This window comes from Nicotiana tomentosiformis, chromosome 3 (genome assembly GCF_000390325.3).
Source record: "Nicotiana tomentosiformis chromosome 3, ASM39032v3, whole genome shotgun sequence".
Taxonomy (NCBI): domain Eukaryota; kingdom Viridiplantae; phylum Streptophyta; class Magnoliopsida; order Solanales; family Solanaceae; genus Nicotiana; species Nicotiana tomentosiformis.
Window position 1 is genome coordinate 67804411 of NC_090814.1, and position 24551 is coordinate 67828961.

General features: G+C 35.3%; 2 protein-coding genes across 4 annotated transcripts; one reads left to right on the forward strand and one right to left on the reverse strand.

The window, feature by feature from the left end:
- The first annotated feature begins 255 nt into the window (after positions 1 to 255).
- Positions 256 to 3732, forward strand: LOC104114684 (pentatricopeptide repeat-containing protein At2g40720). The gene has a single exon (XM_009625186.4). The coding sequence runs from the start codon at positions 410 to 412 to the stop codon at positions 2966 to 2968; it is 2559 nt and encodes an 852-aa protein (XP_009623481.1). The 5' UTR covers positions 256 to 409; the 3' UTR covers positions 2969 to 3732.
- Positions 3733 to 5794: 2062 nt separating this feature from the next.
- LOC104114685 (uncharacterized) lies at positions 5795 to 23358 on the reverse strand. 3 transcript variants are annotated; one of them, XM_070197076.1, is made up of 21 exons: positions 23064 to 23358; positions 19597 to 19695; positions 19326 to 19477; positions 15655 to 15727; positions 14971 to 15093; positions 14530 to 14638; positions 14061 to 14140; positions 13883 to 13964; positions 12503 to 12642; positions 12304 to 12414; positions 12060 to 12176; positions 11817 to 11906; positions 10579 to 10632; positions 10410 to 10484; positions 10124 to 10199; positions 9854 to 9953; positions 8457 to 8526; positions 7697 to 7767; positions 7221 to 7328; positions 6818 to 7023; positions 5795 to 6459 (listed from the first exon to the last, which is right to left on the reverse strand). In XM_070197076.1, exons 1-21 carry the CDS (start codon positions 23187 to 23189, stop codon positions 6104 to 6106), a joined length of 2418 nt encoding a protein of 805 aa, XP_070053177.1. In that variant the 5' UTR covers positions 23190 to 23358; the 3' UTR covers positions 5795 to 6103. The 3 variants fall into 3 exon arrangements, with proteins under 3 accessions (XP_070053177.1, XP_009623483.1, XP_009623482.1); XM_009625188.4 differs by having other exon boundaries at positions 6818 to 7060; positions 7222 to 7328; positions 23064 to 23357; XM_009625187.4 differs by having other exon boundaries at positions 6818 to 7066; positions 7222 to 7328; positions 23064 to 23356.
- Between the last annotated feature and the right edge of the window lie 1193 nt (positions 23359 to 24551).

The following is a 24551-nucleotide window of genomic DNA, read 5'->3' on the forward strand; positions in this document are numbered from 1 at the left end:
CTTTATTACATAATTTTTTGTTAACTCACAATATTTTATCTAATTATATTGGGTCATGAATTTTTTTTTAAGTCAATTGATGGAAATCTGAAATATAACAAACTATTTTTAAAAAAATTCAAATCACCTAATGTTCTATCCGTAACATATATGTAAAAGTCGCTAAATTAAAAATCTTACTTGATACATACTATTCTCACCATATGTATTTGCACACTGTATATGTTATAATTTCAAAGAAAACCATTTCACACACGCATATCTATATTTTTTTGCCTTTTCACTTAAATCAATCTTTACAACACACAGAAACAAATTAAAACATATTTTCCGCTTGAAGCGCAGAGGAGAAAGTCCACCTTCTCCCGTTTGTCAGTGACATTTGCTGAACTTAGGAGGATGAGATGCTATGCGTTTCCATTGCTTCAAATACCGTGTATTTTCCACTCTGAATCCAATCCATTCTCTTGTTTGGCTTAATTCAAAAATCAAAACTTTTATCCAACAAGGAAACCATTTTGAAGCTCTCTTAGCCTACTCTAAAGAACCTCATTTTCCTCTCAACACCTCCAAATTCACTTTTCCTGCTCTCCTAAAAGCTTGCGCCTTTCTTCCAAATCTTCATACTGGGAAAACAATCCATGGCACAATCATCAAAATGGGTCTTCAATATGACCCTTTTATCATCACTTCCCTCGTCAACATGTACGTGAAATGTGGGTCACTTTGTAGTGCAGTCCAAGTGTTTGATTTTATTTCTGAATGTAAAGATTTGGTTCAGGATGTAACTATATGGAATGCTATGCTAGATGGGTATATCAGAAATGGGCTTACTGAGGAGTGTATGGGTTTGTTTAGAAGAATGCAAGAGCTTGGTGTCAAGTCTGATGAGTACTCTCTTAGTATTCTTTTGGGGTTGTTTAATGGTCGTGTCAATTTTGCCAAAGCAGAGGAAGTTCATGCTTATGTTGTTAGAAACTCTTTCGGTCATGATCCTTTTGTGGTTACTGCATTGATTGATATGTACTCTAATTGTGGTAGGCCAAGAGATGCTTGGTGCATTTTTGAGAGTGTAGAAGACAAGGACAATATTGTAATGTGGAATGCATTAATTCGGGGGTTATGCGAGAATGGATTATGGAGAAAGAGCTTGGAATTATATACTTTAGCTAAGAATAGGGGCTGCAAACTTATGTCAACAACTTATTCTAGTACTATAAAGGCTTGTTCTGAGGGTGAAGATATAGATTTCGGCAGGCATGTTCATTCGGATGTTGTCAAAATGGGTTTTGAGGATGATCCTTATGTCTGTACATCGGTGTTGTCCATGTATGCAAGGGTTGGAATGTTGGAAGATGCAGACAAGGCTTTTGATTCTGTATTAGATAAAGAGGTTGAAGTGTGGAATTCTATGATTTCAGCTTATGTAGGCAATGGCAGAGGCGATGATGCTCTGCATGTGTATAATGAGATGCAATCAAGAGTCATTCCTTCTGATTCTTTCACCCTGTCAAATATTCTTATATCATGCAGCATGACCGAATCTTATGATTTAGCTAGGGCAATTCATGGTGAACTGATAAAGAAACCAATACAGAATAACATTGCATTGCAAAGTGCTCTACTGACTATGTACTCAAAATGTGGAATGTTAAATGAGGCTCTTGAAGTTTTCAGTAGAATGGAGGAGAAGGATGTGGTTGCATGGGGCTCGATGATCTCAGGTCTTTGTCAAAATAAGAAATTCAAGGAGGCATTGGAAACATATAAAGAGATGGAGACTGATAATGCTAATCCAGATGCTGATATAATGGCAATGGTGATAAATGCTAGTGCAGGACTAGAAAGCTTACAATTAGGTTGCTCTATCCATGGAATCACAGTCAAGAGTGGAGTAGAATTAGATTGTTCAGTAAGCAGTTCTCTTGTAGATATGTATTCTAATTGTGGCGAGCCGGAGATAGCTGGAAAGGTTTTCACTGGTGTTCCTAATAAGAGTTTGGTGCTTTGGAACTCTCTGATCACTTGCTATTCGAAAAATGACTTACCAGATCTCTCTTTAAATCTGCTTCCTCAACTTGTGCAGCAAGGATTGTATCCGGACTCTGTTACACTTACTAATGCGCTTGCTGCTGTTTCATCTTTAGCGATACTGATTCAAGGAAAGGCAATTCATTGTTACCAAATAAGGCATCAAATTCTAGAAGACAATCAAGTGGAAAATGCACTAATTGATATGTACATAAAAAGTGGATGCTTAAAGTATGCAGAGCGTATATTCCAGTGCGTGTCCACAAGGAACATAGTAACATGGAATACAATGATTGCAGGGTATGGATCTCACAGTAAGTGCACTAAAGCTATCAACTTGTTCAATGAAATGAGGAAAGACGGAGTCAAGCCTGATGGCATAACTTTCCTTTCCTTAATTTCCTCTTGCAACCATGCTGGTTTAGTGGATGAAGGCTTTAAACTATTTCACTTAATGGAAGAGTATGGAATAAAACCTCAAATGGACCACTACATTAATGTGGTGGACCTTCTAGGCCGTGCTGGACGCTTGAATGATGCATATAATTTCATACAGAATATGGTGGTGGAACCTGACCGCGGCGTGTGGCTTTGCCTTTTGTCTGCCTGTCGGGTCCATAAAAACGTAGAGCTTGGAGAAATAGCTGCCAACAACCTTCTGAAGATGGAACCTGACAGAGGTAGCAATTACGTTCAACTTTTAAATCTATATGTGGAAGCTGGGCGGAGGGAAGAAGCAGCAAGTTTGAGGGCTTTGATGAGGCAGAAAGGTTTGAAGAAGAGCCCTGGATGTAGTTGGATTGAGGTGAAAAATAAACTTGATGTTTTCTTCTCAAGTGATTCATCATCCCCTAGGACAATTGAGATATATGAGACACTCCAAAGTCTCAGAATTATCATGAAAAACGAAGGAGATTATGAGACTGAGGCAATATGAGATAAGCACAGGAAATAGTTTCTTTACCTAGTTAACGGACATGTGCGTTAACTAGGCTGTAAGAGGGAAACTTGCATTTTCAAAATTGAGGTGGACTCGAGTGTCACCCTATTGGAGCATTGATTTGCCATGTTGAATGGTTAAGACTGCTGATCAATCTTACATTTCGCGATACATTAATATTATTGACAGACGATGCACCAATTCCCACTGGGAAAGCTAAGTCAGAACTTCCTAAGATCGGGGATTGTTGTGGTCTCTCCTGCTCTATTTCCAAGGCTAATTCATTTAACAAGAGTCACTGTCGCAGGCAGAGGCTGATTCAAGATTCGTTCTCACCGGCCACAAGACCGAATAAGGGTGTCAATCCGGTTGGTTCAGTCAGTTCGATTCAGGTTACTAGATTTTTGGATCGTAGGGAGACAAACTTTTGCTGAACCGAAATACGTTCAATACAGTTTTTTATCTCCTGGTTCATGTTCTATTAACCGATGTTGATAGAAGGTAGTAGCTATCCGATAAAATAGTCGAGGTACACACAAGCTGGACGGACACTAGCATTATAAAAAATATTAGAAGACAAATGATAAAGAAATGCTAACAACCCAGGAAACCATGCTCCTCAATCAGATAATTTGGTGGAAGAATAACTTTATTTCGAATATATTCTTTGTTTACCTAAATTGTTATATTAAATTTCTTGAGATATTTTTCCATGTTAAACTTCAAAATTTAGACAATTCTTCGTAGATGCCGTTTGTTTTTCTGAACTCTTTTTTTCTTCGGAAGATTGAGAAGTCTGCATACAAGAAAAGAAGTTAATTTCACGGTTTTGAGTTCCACCAACTGTAATAGTAAAGTTACAATCATTTTTTGTCACAGCAAAATAGCAAAATTTACCCGCTAAAACTTAACCTTATAATAGTAGAATCAGCTTGATGGGCAGGTGCCAGGTTTTATCGTTATAATAAGTAAAATTTGTGATTTTATTGTTATAGTAAATAAAAGTTCAATTAATTTAATGTGAAAATGTTTTGTGAATTTACTATTATAGGGTAAAATATAGTGACCTTACTATTATACGAGGTAAAATTTGCTTAATTGACCTTACTGATATACTAGGTAAAATTTGTTACTTTAATTTGACAAATAATAATTTCGTGACTTTACTATTACATTGACAAATTAGAAGCAAAATTCATGTGTTGCGGGTAGGGTGGTTCGGTTTGGGTCGGTTTTTCCATAAAAAGAAATCAAATCAAGTAAGTTGGTTTTCAAATATTGGAACAAAACCAAACCAATTAAGTCGGTTTTTTATTGATTCGATTTTTGTCGGTTTTTCGGTTTTTCCGGTTATTTATCGGTTTTTTTCATAAATATGAGACATACGCTACCAAACGCATATTTCGGCAACTACATTTTCAACGTAACACTATCAAATCAATTGTTCTTTGAGAAATCTATCATTTACCAAGATATATTGATGATAATTGAATCAAATAGTGATGAATAATTGAAGTACTCAATTAAAAATCAATTATTTTTTACATGATATAAATTCTTGTACTTAGCAAAAAAAAATTACCAATCAAACTAGAATGTAAAAGCAAAAAATTAGATTATTATAATAGCAAAGAACTAGATTAAAAATACAAATGAGTAATATGTACCATAAAATTTGAGAAATTTTATATAAAAATATACATGTGTGTAATAATAAATTTAAAAGTCAGTTGGTTCGGTTTTTTCGGTTATTTTTTTTATTAAAATCAAAACCAAACCAAACCTAAAAAGTATCGATTTTTTTGGTCGGTTTGGGTCGATTTTCGGTTTGGTTCGGTTTTTTGAGTTTTTATGAACACCCCTAGTTGCAAATATGGGTGCTCATGGTTCGATTTTTCCCTAAAAAGAAACCAAACCAAGTAAATCAGCTTTTTAAATATTAGAACGAAATCAAACCAATTAAGTCAGGTTTTTTACAGATTCGGATTATGTCAGATTTTTTTGGTTTTTCGATTATTTATCGGTTTTTTTCTTAAATATGAGACCTTCACTACCAAACACAAATTTCGACAACTACATTTTCATCGTAACATTATCAAACCAATTACTCTTTTAGAAATCTATCAGTAACCAAGATATATTGACGATAATTAAATCAAATAGTGATGAATAATTAAAGAACTCAATTAAAAATAAATTATTTTTAACATGAAATAAATTCTTGTACTTAGCAAGAGAAAACTACCAATCAAGCTAGAATGTAAAGGCAACAAACTAGATTATTATAAAGGCAAAGAACTAGACTAAAAGTGCAAACCATTAATATGTACCAATAAATTTTAGAAACTTTGTATAAAAATATACATATATAGGTAAAATAATAAATTTAAAATAGCTACTTCTATAATATGTTTGATTCGATTTTTTCAGTTATTTTTTGATTAAAACCAAAACCAAACCAAATTTGATCGGTTTTTAAAATTCAAATCCAAAACCAAATCAATCCAAAAAAGTATCCATTTTTTTGGTCGATTTGGTTCGGTTTTCCGGTTTTAAGATGTTTATGAACACCCCTAGTCGCAGGAAAAAGGTTCGCCATCAATTACAAATTGCCTTAACTTGAAATTGGAAGTAATGTGTTCAACATTCCGACCAAGGTTCACCATAATGTGAGTCTTTTGGAGACTGGTAAAATTGAAAAATAAAGCTTACAGGAAAAAGAACAGACAACAAAACAAACAACGCCCCCCCCCCCCCCCCCACCCCCACCCCCACACACACAAATAAAAGGGGAAGGGGTACAGGAGCGATACTGCGGAGTAATGACGAACAAGCGATATAGATTTAGTCGCCATCGGGCGAAAGAAAATCACCAATCTTTCAATATTAATGCCCAAAAGTAATGACATCTATCTACAAGGAATTGATTACTTCTCTTACGAGAAGAAATTCAGTGTTTTGACCAGGAGAAAATTAGTACTACACATCCCATTGTCCTTGAGGAATCTAATGATACAACACATCTATAGAACTTTCAATCATATATTTCAGTCGGAACTTTAGCCGCCTGGGGGGCAAAAAAATTTACAGGATTACCTCAAATACTGCTGAGCCTAGTTTTACTTTTGTAACTTACATTCCAGATGATGTTCGGTTTACTCTTTGCGCACCCAATCTAGGAGCCGCAGGTTTGGTACCTCGGCCTCGCCCAATTGAAGGTCTCGCTGTGGCAGTTGGTACAGGAGCTGCAATAGCAGCCCAAGGGTCATTGTCATCAAGTGCTCCACTTCTCTTCACATTCAAAGGTTTTGCCGAAGGAGCTGGGGCTGCTATGGCAGCCCAAGGGTCGTCATCATTAACTGTTCTGTTTGCCCTCGAGTTTGATGGCTGAGAAGTTGCTCTTGGAGCAGGAGCAGCTACAGAACCCCACAAATCTTCATCATCATCTTTACTGATCTTAGAAGTGGTTTTACCCCTCAAACCAGTAACTGAAGCAAACATTAAAGAAACGAAATTAGTTGACCTGATGATCAAATCATATGCTTCCAATTTCTTGTCTTTTATTTCCTTTTCTAATTCCACCATTGTGGTTCTCTCCTTCTCTTTCCTTATTATTTGGCGCGCGCGCGCGGGGGGGGGGGGGGGGGGGATGCAGAAAAAATCCTCCCAGTCATACGCAATTTGATACCCAGCGAAACCCCCAGGGATTTTTGATTCTCACTGTATGTGGATACGCATGCGTTTGCCTTTAGTTATACACGAACCAAGGAATTGAATCTTTCTAGAGACGTATATATTAGATGTAAGCTTTTGTTTGCACTCGAATTTATCAGGCATTATTACTACCTTGTGGTTTTGGTTGAGAGACAGGACGTCTTTGAGCAGCTTGAATATTTGCCAGAGAAGGAGATGGTTTTGGCTCTTCTTGAGGCTCAATGTCATCCCAACCATCTTTGTCACTGCCATTACCCTCATGAATTCCATTTTCAAGTTCTCCCCATCCATCAGTTGACGTTGGGGATACAGGTACAGGATGATCTGCCACATCTGCTCGTGAACTTATATGGACCGGTGTTATACTCGAACTATCTGCAACTATGTGATTTGGAGAATCAATATCAATAGCAATTCCAGAGACAAAGGCATCATCATAAGCATAAAACTCATTTTTGAAATAAGCAATGTGACAATAATCTCGGTTATCCACTAAGGGCAGTAGCATAATTAAAAAAAATTGGCAAGAGGCATACTTGAGCTAGCATCGGAGACTGCAGAAGCAACAGGCACACTAGCTGGAGCATTGGAACTCTGTTCTGGGGTTTTGCCACCTTTAAGGGTCAGAGAGCTCATAGCCCAACTGCATCAAAGCAATGAAGGCATACTATTGAAGAAGACAGGAAAGAAAAATGCAAACTGCATAATGGAAAAGGAAATTGTACAGCTTACGTAACCATCACATTGAAATTCCACAATATTTCATTACATCGTCATTTCTAGTAGTAATTCTCACTAAAAATTCACTAATGCACAATCAATGCCCTTCAAATTGCCATAATCACAGCAAAACGCTGGAATTACAAGTTAACATATTCTTTTGCCATAATTATATCCAAATTCAGGTGAATAAGCTCTAAGATTTGATTGTTTCAGCTTGTATCCAAATCAGAGTTATGGTGGTCAAATGTTGAAATAGCAGCAACATAACACATAAGAACAGAAGCATACCCAAGCAAACCCGCATTCCCAGGAATTGATGAAGTTCCCATGCTTGTAGTGCTGGTATCCCCGGTGCTTGTCTGTATATGCCCAAAACAAAAATATTATACATGGTCAGGGGAAGGGAGGATTGACTATAAGTGAAAATGCAACAAAGAATCAGTGATGGGGCACTGATGGGAGGAGATATTGACTACCATGAAAAGAAGTAAAGAACAAAATTCATACATATAGAAAACTCATGCAAGCCAGTAATATAGTTCTGGAATAGTCATAACAGCAGAAATATATGTTGATTTTACCCAAAAAGCCCACCAATGTGGTAAAAGGTTAGAGTTCAAGAGAAATAAACAAACATGAGCCCCTAAGTTGAACGTAAAAAAATATTTCTGAACAAACGCGAAAATTTTCACGCAGCTAAAGGCAGCCTAATGTCAAGGTTTATCCAGGTAAACTGCAAAAAGCTCCCCAACAAATGGCAGAACGACATGGCCCGCTGAGCAGTTTATGACCGCATGGATTAACAAGAAGAAGAAACTGTTGTTCTTCTGGATAAGAACAAGGGCAGTCTATGCCAGCTGAACAGTTCATGACTTCAAAGGGGAAATCCTTTTTTCTTTTTTGCCCTTTATGTGGTTGCGCAAAAGTTAACCCACGAGGTAATATCATCTAGTGATCTCTCACCATAACTTCACAGAAAGAAAGCTTTTAAACACAAGACTATAGAAAACATTATGTCCACAAAACAAAAATCAAGAAGAATATATACCTTATCATGGTGCTGCTTGACTATTTGCAAAAATTGGTCAACCGCTTGGAATGCTTTTGATCGGACATCGCTGTTTCATCAAAAAGGGAGCAGTGAAACCAGGAGTGTATGTGCAGAGATACACAGAACGAGTTGCAGAAATATTCAGAATGAGTCATTCGCTCAAACACAATAAAGGTTCAAAAAGTAAGATCAAGCAAATAAACATCAAATAATCTTCAATGCCATCTGGGCAGGGGAAAATAAATATCCCACGCAAATACTCCCTCCTCCTAATTTCTAGACACTTACCAGTTTGAGACATTCCAAAAATGTTTGACAGCATTCCATCGATATTATTTGATCCAACTTTTAAGAATGCACATTAATTTATCTGTTTAACTAATTACCTTTATATGTGATGTTTCTTTATCAAATTAACTTTTCAATCATTATCCTAATAGCCTTAAACTACCAGAATAATACAAAGTCAAACTAATGGAACAGACGGAGTAGAAGAAATGGAAGAAGTTTTGAAGTCCCATCTGTAGATTCAGTTTGGCTTTGGCACTAGCACAGTAGCACAAGCTAGAGGCTTCACAAAGTAAACACAGCTAAACTTTATATTTGATAACCAACAAATCCATATTGTTCCAGGCATCCAGCTTCAGAACTTGGTGGATAGTAAACCGATCCTCTACTGCAAATGTCTTGTTTTCTTAAAGTTTTACCAATACGGCAATGTCTATAAGCATCACGACAGCCAAAGAACACATAATTGCGCCACTAATTTAGATTGGAGAACTGACTCAACCAGTCTAAACATTAATGTATCCACAAAGGATACAAGCAATCACAGCAATCCAATACCAATAGCCTAAACCAAGGACTCCCATAAGAAAACATCCAAACTGAATACAAACAACAGAAACACATCCATGGAGTTCAAGCATATAGGCGTTTAAAGTAGCTCCTGGCATCATAATCACTAATTCATAGCAAGCAAGACCAACAGAGAAGACAGACAGGGACCACTGCCATTTTAAACTGCTAGCTCGCTTACATTCCTAAATTTTGAGCATTAACCAAAATACTCTTAAACAGCATCACAGAGTAACTATTACAAATTGCAAGCTGTATTTAACTACTTTTAAGCATAGTACATTTTGATATATGATAGCAATTTCTGACATCTTTTGATATATGAGAGCAACCTCTGACATCTCAAGAAAGTAAGAACAAATCATATTTAGACCCAGCAAAATAACTCTATTATCAGGAAAAAGGGAAGAGTTTCATAAATATTTTTCCTTAACGGTACGTGCTAAAATAATCTGGAAGAGAAGTGCTAAAGTAATGTAGTATAAACATAAGGATTAAGAAAACAACAAATATAAACTACTAATACAGAAGAATACCTGTCTGGATCAATGGTAAGTACGACAATATTAGGTAAAATTCTAGTTGCAATCTCAGTCACGTCATAATAAGAACTAGTAGCACTCAACGCCATGACACCTGCCACAGAATATTTACATCCATTAATATGAATAGAGGAAAGGAGGAATACAAATGGCAATCAAAGTTAAAGAAGTTCGTCGCAAGACCGACAAAAGTTCTCACTGAAAAATATCAACTCAAGAAGATTCATTCAGCTAAGCAATATGAAGTCAAATATATGTTCCTACCTGCTCCTCGAGCAGGTGAAAATGTATCACGCAAGGCACGAACGGTGAACGCATTTATTAGAACTCTTTTCCTCGTCTACACACAAAAAGAACCATCAGTTGCCATCACAACGGAAAAGAAGCCTTGGAAAAGTATTAAAATGGAACTGTAATAGAATCTGCCCATTAATGTTTTCTTTACACATAAGTGTTATCAATATAAAGCAAACCCCTTAGACATTTGAAAATATCTATTCACTTATATGAATTATGCACTTGTATCAGAATCAAACAAGTAACTTCTTACCCCCTCATTGAGGTAACTGGCTATGTTTCCAAGCAATATGGTAGTGTTTGTTCTAATTGCTGGTTCTTCATCAACCTAAATGAACAACAAATAGAACAAGAAACTATGAGGCAAAGAAATTAAACTTGCACAAAAAAAAAAATAGTTGTTTTGCACCTAAGATGCATACCTGTAGCTTGGAGAGATACTTCAACAAAGACCCCGATATAGTGCGATGTGACAGCTGCAATGAAAATTTAAAGGAACAATATCAGTTCGAAAGATCCTAGGAAATTAACACAAGATGCAGCTGCTTATAACTGGTAAAGCATGAAGATTTTAAAAACAACAATATATCCGTGTCAGATACCATTTGATAGATCAAGTGTTGGACATGTGCTAGAAACACATTGACCAACTTCTGAATTGTTTTTGTTGTAACTGTAATTAGCATGTTTTAAAAATGACCTTTTTCCTTCAATGCAAGGACGACATAACATATGATCATTTTAGTTTTGTAAAGGATGGATACAAATTTAGAGAAGAAAGAAGCATAGGTTAACGGATGGAAGAAGTGTGTCATGCAATATTGATTGTTTATTATGCAACATGCATGTTATATGCCGCTATCACATCTTCTTTTACCCGAATTCATATTTTTTAATCCGGAATTAATTGTAGTACACAGTCCAATAACCATTCTAAAGATCAACATCTTACTTTTTTTGTGGCACTCCACAGAGGCGGATCTAAGATTTAAGTTGTATCATGTATAGGTTCAACCTTTAAGATTTTTAGCATTGAACTCATTGTATTATTTGAAGTTGTGTGTTCATATTACTATTTATTGCATTATTAGTGAATTTTTATACATAAATATGCTCCGCCTCAAAAGTACTAGGTTCAGTTCAACCCGTTGCCGATACATTGCATATTTGCATCCGCCTCTGGCACTCCATATAGGTAGTGCTTTCTTTCATTTTTCTTTATAACTGAGAGATCCCTGTAGCCAGTGGTGCAAGGTTCGAAACTCGGTGGATAATTGACCCCTGCCTCTACCTTCTCCACTATAATACCAGGTTTTTGTCTATAGGTTCGAACCCGTGACAGGCGCCTAACCCAGACATCACGCCCTGCGCTCTAGACCAAAGACCTGGGGGCGTAGGTAGTGCTGTTAGATGACCAATTAAAGTAATATAGATATTTAGAGTGGCATGTGGATGCTTAGAATCAAGAAATACTTATTGCCCGGATGAAAACTACCTCGAGGAAAGTGTCAAGTTATCAAGCAAATAAATGCTTCAGTTCAGGTACCCAGTTATGTGTTAACATTTTGTTCTGACCCATTTGTAAAACTTATCCCAAAAGTTGAAAAGTTACCAGCAATTTGAAATAACAAAAAAAGGACATATTAGAGAATGCACATACCTTAGGAGCTAACACAAGCATAGATTTAAGCGTCAACTCCCGAAGAAATGCAGATGTGTCAGAGAACCCAGTAGCCACATGAGCATACACCTGATCAAAAGTATTATCAGCCATACCCATGGTATTATCAGCCATACCCACGATGTAAGTGCAAGAGGTTTTTTGTCTCTTGGACATGTGCTTCAAAAAGGGTAATTGTGTGCTCGAAATGTATCAACAAAAATGCATTCACTAGTCCCATACCTGCTCATCAACGATTTGTGAAGATAATGACTCCCCGTACTGATCAATGTGCTGCAGTAGACTGACTCGGATAGCGCGATCATTGGCAGCAAAGAGTTTTACAATAGTTGGCAGCACCTATATTAGAGGCATAGCATTGATATGTAAGTCAAAAGAAAACCCGCGAGAGAAGATGTGATCATTTTGCTGGATGAAGAAAATACTTAATATCAGGAAGGAATGGGAGAGATGGAAAGTGTTCAACCTTGATACTAAACTCTTCATTTGAAAGCCAAGAACCCATTTTTAACAACGCCGTTAAAGCAGGTGCAGCAGCTGAACCAAATTCTAATGCAGAAGCTAGCAAAGGAAGCAACTGCAACAAGACATTGTTTGATTTGCTTTCATTTCACACACGTCACATTGAACCAAAATGTATCGTGCTAGAAAAAAATTGGGAATACCTTCTTCAGCACAATTTCACGCGGAAGTTGCTCTGCAAGATTCGGAAGCTTACGGAAGAAAGTGTCCTTTTCAACACTGTCTTTGAGATTAAGAATTTCCATGAACTGTATGGTCTCCAATAACTTATTTTGGAAATATTCTGCCGATGTATGATTAGCAACATTAGAAGAGATCCAACATGTGAATGATACATTAACATTAGAGAGAGCAGAGTAATGATAAGACTTCAAGGAAGATACATATAAGAAAAGAAACAACACTTGGGATAAACCCAGAGGGATAACTACAAAAGCATACCAGATGAGCAAAAGCAAATTTTGTTCACATGCTGAATGAACAATTGTATTGAAAAAACAGCAAATTAAGAAGAACATAGGCATAGAAAATATTGTTCACGTGATGAATGAATAATGGAAGCACCAGCTGATTATGAGGTATAACACAGGCATAAGAAGCTGAACTTCAGTAAGACAACTCAAATAAAACTAATCTGATTCAGCTAGACTAAAAGTCCAGAAAGAAAATACAATAGAGTTCAGAGACTTGTCAAAAAAGAGGAAACAGAATAGGGTTCAGAGAAGAAATTAAAACTCGAGGAATAGACAAAACTTGGAAGATAAGATACAACACACACAGACCAGGAGAGATATATACATTTAAGCAAATGTGTAAGTAGAAATTCCACTTTCATTTAGCTATCTCCACTGGCTATAAAGATTTACAACAAAAAGTCTCTGTGAGAAGGTCAGTAGGCTAAACCAAAATTGACGAGAAATTAAAAAGGAATAGGTGACATGATTAACTTTGTTAATGATAGATATTAATTAAAGGTTAGGACCACACCATGACTACCACGTCATAAAATCTCCACATTACTCTTTAACCATGAAAACAACACACAAATACAGCTGTTTCATGTGAACTATGCAGAATATGTTGACCTTTTCTTCATATGTAGTGGAGGGTAGGAAGTTAGAAAAAATCATAACAGACTGCAAATACTACATTCCACCTCCTGACAATTTTGATTGACAAATTAAACAAAAGTGATCGCTAGACATTTTCCGATATCTAGAACGATAAACCCACTTCAATGTGAGTCTCTGATGGGAAGCATTAACTCAGAAGCAAGTCAAAGCAAAGTATCAGACGTATCTAGAGCTAATATCCGCAGTTAGAAAGACTTAACCCAGACCAGCACAGCAATTATATGGCGTGTAACATATATTGATGCACATAGAGCAATCATAACATCCATTGGGAAAAATAATAATTAACAATATAGCAAGTTAGAGTTAATAGTGATACCATGTAAGCAGTTCAGAGAGTTAAAGAAGGAAATTTAAACACCAAACTCAAATCAAAACAAGGATAATTACCACCATTCTCCAGAAGTTTTGATGAATTCAATCTGCGAGCAGGCATAGAACTTAAGAGACGTTGATAATCTGGAAGTAGAGACTGTGAGACAGGAACATAAGCCAATTGTGACCGGATACAAGAATATAACAAGAGTCAAGAGAATACAAATGAAAACCAGAAACTTAGCAGCAATACCTTTGGAATGGATGCAGTATTCCGCAACTCCTCTGTTTTGCTCAACTTTGTACAAGAGAAGAGTTCATAGATAAGACAGCCTAACAATACCCCCAGAGCAAAAGATTAGTTCATGGTGGAAGAAAGAAATTTAAGAACCTATGCAGCATTTCAAAAACTACTCAAAAAGCTGACATCCATTTGCATCGAAAAATTGTGATCCCCCCCCCCCCCCCCAAAAAGAAAAATAAAAAGTAAACAAAAACTCAAAATGCATCGCAACAACGATCTGAAAGAGGGTATGGAATTTAGTCATTAACCAAGTGCTTTCTAGTTTTAAATGATAAGGCCAGTAACATTGACAGGCCACCACAACAATGTTTAAATGCCCAAATGTGAAACCTAAGTGTAGAAATATAAACTAATGACTTGTCAAATTAAAGAAGATATCTAGCTTGCACGATCTGAAACCACAGATACAGAGACTAACCCAAACCCCAAGAATCTATAGCCCAAGGAGGAGATTTTCTGATTGACATCCAATCAGACTTGAGCATCTCCATGGGTTTGTACTGTGCACCAATAAGCCAATCATATTGCTGAAAACAAAAACAAAAGGTAAAAAAATAAATAATTTTTAAGTCATAAATGTTACAGCACAATTTGGTCAATAAGAATCAATGCAACTGAAGAAAACTGCACGAATAAAGAAAACTACAATTCTTCAGCTAAGAGGAAAATAGAAAAAGATATTCATATTTAAGGATAATTAATTCATTATGTACTTCGCTTGAACAGAAGAAAGTAAGTAACTAACAAGTGGCAGGGTCTAGAAAGAACCCTTGTTATTCTGTTCAGAATTTAAATTGAGATAATATGATATGAAGACTTAAAAAGAACTCCACTAATTTAATCCTGAATCAGAGGTTACCAGCATTGGTCCAACAGAAGACTCATTATTCCCATCAAACTCAGAAAGAACGTCAAAGGCATGCAACTTCCAGTCTAGAGTTTGAGTAACGACGACACTAGCCACGCAAACATTGCCATGAACCTGCAAGGGTAAAGCACACGTTGAAACAATCCATCAAACACAAGAGTAATCAGGTAGAGTTTGCTTTTATGGGGGGAGAGGGGGGGTTGACAGGCTCTGGGAGACTGGGACACACCAAGAACCAAGGGTGGAGATTGAGGCAGCGGATGGTTTACCCCAGCTTTTCAATTTTTTTAACATTTGGTCTCTAAAAGTCTACGTCTTTTGATAATATTCCTTGAGAAAAATACCCTAGCTCCAAAAAAATTTGAAAATTTTCCTGTAAAGTTTCCCTTCCTCCAATTACAGTATAAGCTGGCCCCTCTTCCAATATCCAGGTTCTGCCATGTCCAAGGACTAAATTATAAAGCTTAAGGATACAACAAATGCATCTAAACATCTAATGTACAGAGCCACTGCAGTTCAACCATTTCAATATTCAGATGCATCAATAAACAAACCTACGGAGCAATATCATATTTAGCCAAATAGTCAAAACATCCAAATCACTTCCAGAGAACATTGGTACATGTGATCCTTCAACAGGGAAAGCAAATCAATTCCATTAGATAATTGACTTACAAGTTTACAGTCGTTATTCAAGAAGCTAACAGCTTTGGCTATTCGATGCAAACCCCAAGCGTAATACTCATCTCTGCCACATCAAATGAGATGCATTAAACAGACGTCAAAAGTAAATAGCATGTTGAAGAGACATGGGGATTACAGTGGTATCCTAGATGCCAAGGGATTTACAAGATCAAAATATGAAGGCATAACCACACACAAGCACACAACTAAACAGCCAACCAATCAGCAGTCTGTCTCAGTTACAGCTAATCCAACAAAAAGTGCCGCAATACCATGGTGATTAATAATATCAATTGAGATGAACCCTTCAAAAGTTGATTTGTTTAACATCATTTGACCTCAATTCACCAAAATTAAAATAACTCAAACCAAAATCACATTAAAAAGATAGTAACATGCCCAAAGATTTTTTTTTTCTTTCGATAACTGAGAAATCCCGAGCCAATCGCGCAAGGCTCCGGGCAGTGGATAATGGGCCTGCCCCTCCACCCTTCTCCACTTAAATACCAGACTTTTTGTCTATGGCAGGGTTTGAACCCGTGACGTGTGCCTAACCGACACATCAAATGTTGCACTCTTATCACTAGACTAAGCCCCCGTGGCAGATACCCTTTTTTTAGTCTGAAGATACCTAATTCACTTAAAATAATTTTTCAAGTTTAAAGAAAATGACAAACTACTTCTTCCCCTTTCCTTTAGGCTTTCCCATAAATGAATAAAGTTTGTGGACCCCAGAACTTCCCCAATCTAACAATAAAGAATATGTATTTTTAAGTATTAACTCGATAATCTTAGCGCTAGATCTCTGATTTTAATATAAGTACTATCTTACCAGTTCAAAAAACAAAATATTGACTCAATAATCACTCCCAAGTGAAATAAGATTAAAAAACGGATAGAGCATATAATTTATATATTATTAAAAGGAGAGGAAAAAGCCCTCTCCTTAAGCCAAGTGGCAGACCAGAAAAAAGCCACATGGCATAAGTAATTAATAATTAGTTATTTAGTTAATAATTAGTTATTGGTTATTTTTTTGAATTTAAATATCTATAAAATAATAAAATAAAATATTTTATAATAAAAAACAAAAATTTTAAAAAAAAACAGTCCATTCAAATTGGAGAGTAGTTTCAAGCTGGAGTTTTTAAATTTTTTTTAAATAAAAAACTAAAATTACAAAAAATAAAAACTGTCAATTCAAAATTTCTTTGTTTTTTAATATTTTTTGTTTTTCTTTTAAAAATAAAATTTTTATTTAATCAAAAACTATTATTGAGAATAATAGAATAAAATTAAAATATAAAAATATATATATCTTCTATTATATAAAAAGAAAGTAGAAAGTAGCATACAAAAATATTAAACAAAGTCATATGCTAATAAAAGTTTCTATTAACAATGCAATAATACTAAATATTGAATAATATAATAAAGAAAAACACAGAACAAAAAAGTTATTCGATGCCTATATAAGTCTCTTTAATTTAATTGAGATTTTATTCATTAAAATTCAGATAATATTATTGAGAACAATAGGATAAAATTTAAAATAAAAAATAGTTCAAGAGTAATAAAATATATATCTTCGATTATATTATAAAAAGAAAGTAGTAGACAAAAATATTAAACAAAGTAATATGCTAATAAAAGTTTCTATTAACAATGCAATAATACTAAATATTGGATAATATAATAAAGAAAAATACATAACAAAAAAGTTATTCAATGACTATACAAGTCTCTTTAATTTAATAAAGATTTTATTCATTAAATTTCAGAAAATATTATTGAGAACAGTAGGATAAAATTTAAAATAAAAAATATATTTCAAGAGTAATAAAATATATATCTTCTATTACAAAAAGAAAGTAGGAGACAAAAATATTAAACAAAGTAATATTCTAATAAATATTTCTATTAACAATGCAATTATATTATATATTGGATAATATAATAAAGAAAAATACATAAAAAAAAAGTTATTCGATGACTATATAAGTCTCTTTTATTTAATAGAGATTTTATTCATTAAAATTCAGATAATATTATTGACAACAACATAATAAAATTTAAAATAAAAACTATTTCAAGATTAATAAAATATATATCTTCTCTTAAATTACAAAAAAGCGAGCAGAAAAAAATATTAAACAAAATAATTTGCTAATAAAAATTTCTATTAACAATGTAAAAATACTAAACATTGGATAATAGAATAAAGAGAAAAATATAGAACAAAAAAGTTATTCAATGACTATATAAGTCTCTTTAATTTAATAGAGATTTTATTATTGGGTATATCATATTGATAAATAAGATAACAATTGAAATTTATTAAAGCGATACGATCTAATATGTTCAAACAAGCCCGATCACAATTTAATTTAATTAATATTGACCGCGCATCGCGCGGGTACGACTACTAGTATTTTTTGTAAATGTTAAAACCAATCTATTTTGGAAATATTATTGTAATTGTTAATACAAATCTCTTTTGTGACTCATTGTGTCTTGCATGTGTGGGAATAATTATTTTGCATGCCTCTTTTTTTTTTTTTGGAGGAAGTAATGTGTTTCATTAAAAAGGCATCAAGGGGATGCAAGGTCACAAGAGGCAGAATTACAAAAGAACAAAATACAAGAGTGCATTGTATGCCCCAATACAATGTCTCAATATAGAACAAGAGAGCTAACAAATTCCAAAAATTGGTCAGTACAAATTACTGGGGATAACTTTGTTGCATGCCCAGGTTGAATCACCCCCTCCTATGACATAGAGTTCACAACATTAATTTTTCAAATAAAGAGCATGAATCATGAGCAAAACTTACGACCAACATGCACAACCACAAAAACAAGAAGCCACTTCAATTGTTCGTGATATTTTGATTTCCAAGGCCATAAGAAGAAGGATGATAAAAATATATACAAACACATGGGTGAGAAAATATGATAACCCCAACTTGCAAAAAAACTTCCACTCCCTAGCATCCTTGCATAAATCGAATAAAATCCAGAACAATTTTTTAACACCAAAACTAAGGGAACTTTACAACAACAAAAAAACGGAACCTTTAGCACTTCTTAAAACCGCCTGACAAACAATTCTGTGGGTCAACATCTCAACCATTCTTTTACATAGAAAATGTAACCTTGCTCAAAGAAGCAACAACTTCTCAGAAAAATACCACTAGATACATGATTGTCAGTCTAAAACCACATTCATTCCTCATGAATCTGGGCTAGATGCCAAATAAAAGAATATAGATTCCAGCACCCAGGGGTGTGGCCTAGTGGTCAATGAAGTGGGTGAGAACCATGAGGTCTCAGGTTCAAATCCCAGCGGAGGCAAATACTAGGTGATTTCTTCCCATCTATCCAAGCCTTGGTGGATAGAGTTACCTGGTACCTGTTGCTGGTGGGAGGTGCCAGGTATCCCGTGGAATTAGTCGAGGTGCGCGCAAGCTGGCCCGTACACCACGGTTATCAAAAAAAAAAAGAATATAGATTCCAATTATAGGCAATAAGCACATAACATCATATATTCCGATAAATTGCTGTCACAGAACTACCATATTTCCCCATTATTGGAACACAGAGAGTCAGGCAATCAAGCATCGGAATCGTAGAGTGGAAAAGAAGCCAAAGTACATTCATACCTCTGGGTACCTTTTAATCCTAATTCCTTTAGCTTCTCCGAGAGTGGCATGACAGGTTCAGTAACAATATAGATGGTAACCTTGGTAGTAGAACCATCAAAATTTTCTGCTTCGGTGCTGTGAAGAAATGACAAAATATTTGGATGCCTAACCTGAAAAGAAAAACAACTGGCATTTAGAAGAACTCTGATGAAAGGGAAAAGAGTACTCCAAATACAATATAATGCAAAGTCTAATTGTACTCCCAATATACAACCAATAATTAGCTTACAGTGCGAAGTCGCTTGACTCCATTTCGGCCAGCAGCTAAATGTCCATCATTTGCATTACTCCCCGTAAGTGCAAATATTGAGACAGGAGTGCCATCATCCTGTTATAAGAGAAAAGATCAACTTCCCTATTTGCATGCAGAAGAGGACGACATTCATTTTTTTCTCTTTTGGGATAAGCATAAAAGCATTCTATATGCTACCGGTTCATTAAGGTATTTAAGCAGAAGGAATCTCACGGGTCACAATTCCATCACATAAGGATTTATTATTCATGGCTAAGCAACAAGCATTGATCCATAAGACTAAGTCGAAATAGAACATATTGGAAGTAACTTTTCGAAGAAAATAAAATAAAATAGAACACATTAGAAGCAAAAGATTCATATAGGCGATATCAACTAATTGAGATAAGGCTTAATCATGATACACCTATTTCGGTCCAGTTTTTGCTAGGAATTTTTAGTCAGTTTAGAGAAGGTATGTCAATAGAAATCTAAGAGAAACTCTTGAAATAGAGAAACCTAAACTATTGCAGAGTGAAATGAAGCGGGTACAAATGGGAGTGGAATGGATAGTGAGGATTCGTATATCCAATTCCAACTAGCTTGGGGTTGAGGCACAATTATTGTTGATGCTTTAAAGCAACAAGGATTATGTTGCATAAACACCCTTTCTTATGGAGCTCACTCACTAAGCTGTTATCCTTCGGCTCCTCCTCCTCTCTTTTTTTTTTTTCCTTTACTTCTGAATGGAACAGGGGAAGAGACTGACATGTTTATTCCAGAGAATTTCATAAGAATAATCAAAATAATATCATACAATCTTCCATTAAAAAAATTGTAATATGGTAGCAAAGTATTGTTTATGATTAAGGTGAAAACCTTTTTTTTAGTGTTCCTCGATATGGTCCATTTAACAAATGATCATACACTTTAGGCACGTATTAATTTTTAGTACCGTCATTACACAATCTAGTCCCTGAGATATTATAAAATGAAATTGTGATCTGTTTCTAGTGGGGTACATGAAAGAATTAGATTAATTAGTAGATTGTGTCTCACGCATATATCTTTAATAATTCATATCATATTCAAAAATACGGCCATAAACAAAACAAAAAATTGAAAATTATTGTAGTAAGAAGTGATACCCACCCAGCATCAGCATAGATTCGTTCTAAACACTATGAGAGTTCATTTTTGAAAATTTCATTTCCAGATAAGAGGCTTTATTCGTGGACCATTTTGAGAGAAATAACTTTCCTGTGGATTATGTATCTTTGCAGTAATGAAACATCTATTAGCTGGATCCTAGTACCGGATAAAATCAAGAAAAATAAAATACAGGCAGACCAAATGATTAAGAATTATTTTTTCCCTGCACACCTCGTTTCATGCATAAAACTACAGAATGAACATATTTGGAGATTCTAAAGGCCACGTTATAACGTCTCTCTTGTGTCGTCCTATAATTGTTAAAAAAACTACATGCAAGAATATTTCAAGACCATGATGACAGTAATTAGTAACTAAATCAGTAATCATCTAAAATTCACTTATGTCTCATTGAATTTATCAGAGCACCAAACTTCAAGAAAAGTGTGGGGAGATGAGATTACCGAATAAGAAACAAAACATCATTTTTTTAACTGTATGCGTGCGTTTCATGTAATTTGGAAGAAATATTATTCTGAAAAGTAAGAAATGGATAAGGAACAGGTAACGTGCCGTCTCACTAGATGCAGACCGGATGCATCACTTTCCTTTGACCTCCAAGGACTTCAACAAACCATCTTAGAAGACATGTTCAGATCAAAATGGCAGCGAAACAATTTAATCATTGATGAGAAAGTTAAAATATCCCCAAATGGTTAGGCATCAACACATCCACCAAAGGCTCCATAAAGAAAACGACCAACATCGCAGCAACGACTAATGGACAGTGGACAAGTAAGAGTGTACAATCTAGCCTAATGTAGAAGAGAAGCTACTCATTCGCCCCGTCTTAGACATTTATCGTCGCATCTCTCAGAATTTTCGGTTGAAGAACTTTAATGCCTTAACAATAAAAACATTTCTTTCTCAAGATAGGCAGGCAAGGAAGGTCAATTCTCTCATGGTCTCTGGTTGGTCCTAAGCGATCTAAAAGGAGTGCAACAACAGCCATGAAAGCTTCCTCTCAGATATGCGCGAATGAGGAATATCGATCAAGATTTTTTTTAATGACTGAGATCTATCTAGGGCAAACCCTTAGGACCAACCCGCAGCCTTCAAAATCTCGAGGACAATGGGTCACCCCTCTTCTCCACTTAAATACCAGGCTTAGTTCACATTGCGCAGGGCTCGAACTTGTGACCCTCAACCTTTGCCACTTGAACTATTGATCTAAATATTATCTTCAAATAATTAATATATAATCAAGGTTAAACCAAAATTTTCTATTTTTTCTTTTTTCTTAAGCTTGGAGAGTGACATGCGATGACAGGGTGTGCCAAAAACAAGTAATCCATATCATGTACATGAATATGGAAAAAAAAAATATGAAAATTGACTAGAAATCTCAAATTCAATTCCAAGGCTAGAGTTCCCAAGTGGAGCCATAGATCGTACAAATTCTTTATTTCTATTTTTGTTTTTGGGATAAATAGGTTGAAGAAATTCTTATGCATTAGGAAGCTAAAAAGAACCCTCAACATTTCCTAGAGTACATACCATGCTAGCAGAGAAAACAACAGAAGATCTAGAACTGAGTCAATTTCACAAGTTACATGGATGAATATGATCTCCAAAAAGAGCAAGCACAGGAAACTATCCCCAAAAACTGTGCACAAATAGAGTTTGGCCTCTAATGATGCATGAGACCACATAAGTGGCTTGAAGATACTATTAAGTGCTTTGCAATATGATCATGTGTTTTTTCTTCACTAGACAGCTTAAAGAAGATCTCTCAGTCAGACTTGTTTATCACAAGTATAAGACAGTTTTCAGCAATCAGATAATGCACTTGAGCAAAATGCAATTCAAGAGATGTCCAAGTGAAAACCAGAATAGATCTACCCAACTAGCTGTGCCACCCTGAGTATAGTGGGATAGTGCCTTTTTATTATGAATCAATCCAGCAGCTAACCTGTAACTCCTAAGAACTAGCAAAGTAACAGAAATAGAGTATAAGTATACTCCTAAATTCTGCCTGAAAGATCTCCTACGTTCCATAATTTAAAATTCCAATGCATTCGTAGTCTTCAGTACGATCCATTATGTAAAACAAAATTAATCTTTTCTTAAGCATGTTCAGAAGTAAACGTGATAAATTCCACAATTAAAACTATAACACTTGCGGAAGGGCAGTGCACTGATAATAGGAAACTGGTAATAAAACATCAAACCAAAGCAATTATCAGCTCGGATAAATGAAAATGAGATAAGATAACTGCGTAATTGAGTAGAGGAAAACGGAGAGAACTAACCTTGGAGGTCCCACGGCAGTGAACCCAAGATCCCCAAGCAGAGGAATAAGGTTCGCCGATGTTGTAAGGCAGATCCTTGAGTCCCGTTCCAGATCCGCCGACGACGCCTTTCAAAAACTTGAACATCCTCTTTACTTCCGATTAAACGCACCGATCTCCGATCGATGAAAGAGGGAGACGGGCCGGTAAACGAGCGAGGATTGATCTGCTGGTTTTTCGAGAGTTATTTTGTGCAGCAAAGGAACTGAAAAAGTGAAAATTGATATGCTTGATTCTGTGCTCCGTGGATCTATGACAGCGTGTGGTCGCTCGGATCCTGCACCGTTAACGTTGTCGAGGGGAAAAAAATTACAATTACAATAAAGAAAATAAGAAAAACCAAATAAAATAAACTAAGTGAAATAAAAGAGGAATATTGCAAAGAACAAGAGAGAAAATTCTATTGATTTTGAAATCAATTACAATGGGATAAATTTATAGGGGAAAAATGACTTAGTCACAAAGTAACAAACTCTTTAAAATATAGACATCCACCTATAATGCAATTCTATTCATAACACTTCCCTTGAATAACATTTAATGTGCCTCGTTAAACCCTTAACTAAAATAAAATTCAGTGGAAAAAAACTATAGTGAATGAAAAAGAGTAAACATGTTTAGAAATGCGTCTTTTAGTTGCCTCGTTAAAATCCTTGAAAGAAAAATCCAGTGGAACAAAACTTTGTAAGGAAAAAAGAGTACAACGCGCATTAACTTCCTCTGAGGAGAGCATCATTTTACATCCTTGAGCCTTCGCATCCCAATCTTGTACACTAGCTTCTTGAATGTTGAAGTCGGTAGAGATTTGGTTAACAAATCGGTCATATTATCACTTGAACTAATATGTTGCACATTGATATCACTATTCTTTTGAAAATAATGTGTGAAAAATAACTTTGGTAAAATATTTTCTGTCATATCTCCTTTTATGAATCCTCCCTTTAATTGGGCTATGCATGTTACATTGTCTTCGTACAAAATCGTGGGTAGTTTGTTACACTTCAAACCATATTTTTCTCGAATAAGATATATTATAGACCTCAACCACACACATTCTCGACTTGCCTCATGAACAGCAATTATCTCAACATGATTAGATAAAGTGGACACGATTGATTGTTTAGTCGATCGCCAAGATATAACAGTATCTCCACATGTAAACACATAGCCTGTTTGAGATTGTGTGGGTCAGATAAATACTCAGTATCGGCATAACCAACAAGATCTGGATTGCCTTTATTTCTATAATATAAGCCCATATCGGCAGTCCCTTTTAGATACCGCAATATGGGTTTGATTTTGTTCCAATATCTTATTGCAGAAGCAAAGCTATATATTGCTAAGACATTAACTGAAAAATTCATGTCAAGCTTTGTAGTATTAGCAAGATACATTAGTGCACCAATTACACTAAGATATGGTACTTCAGGACCAAAAAACTCTTCATTC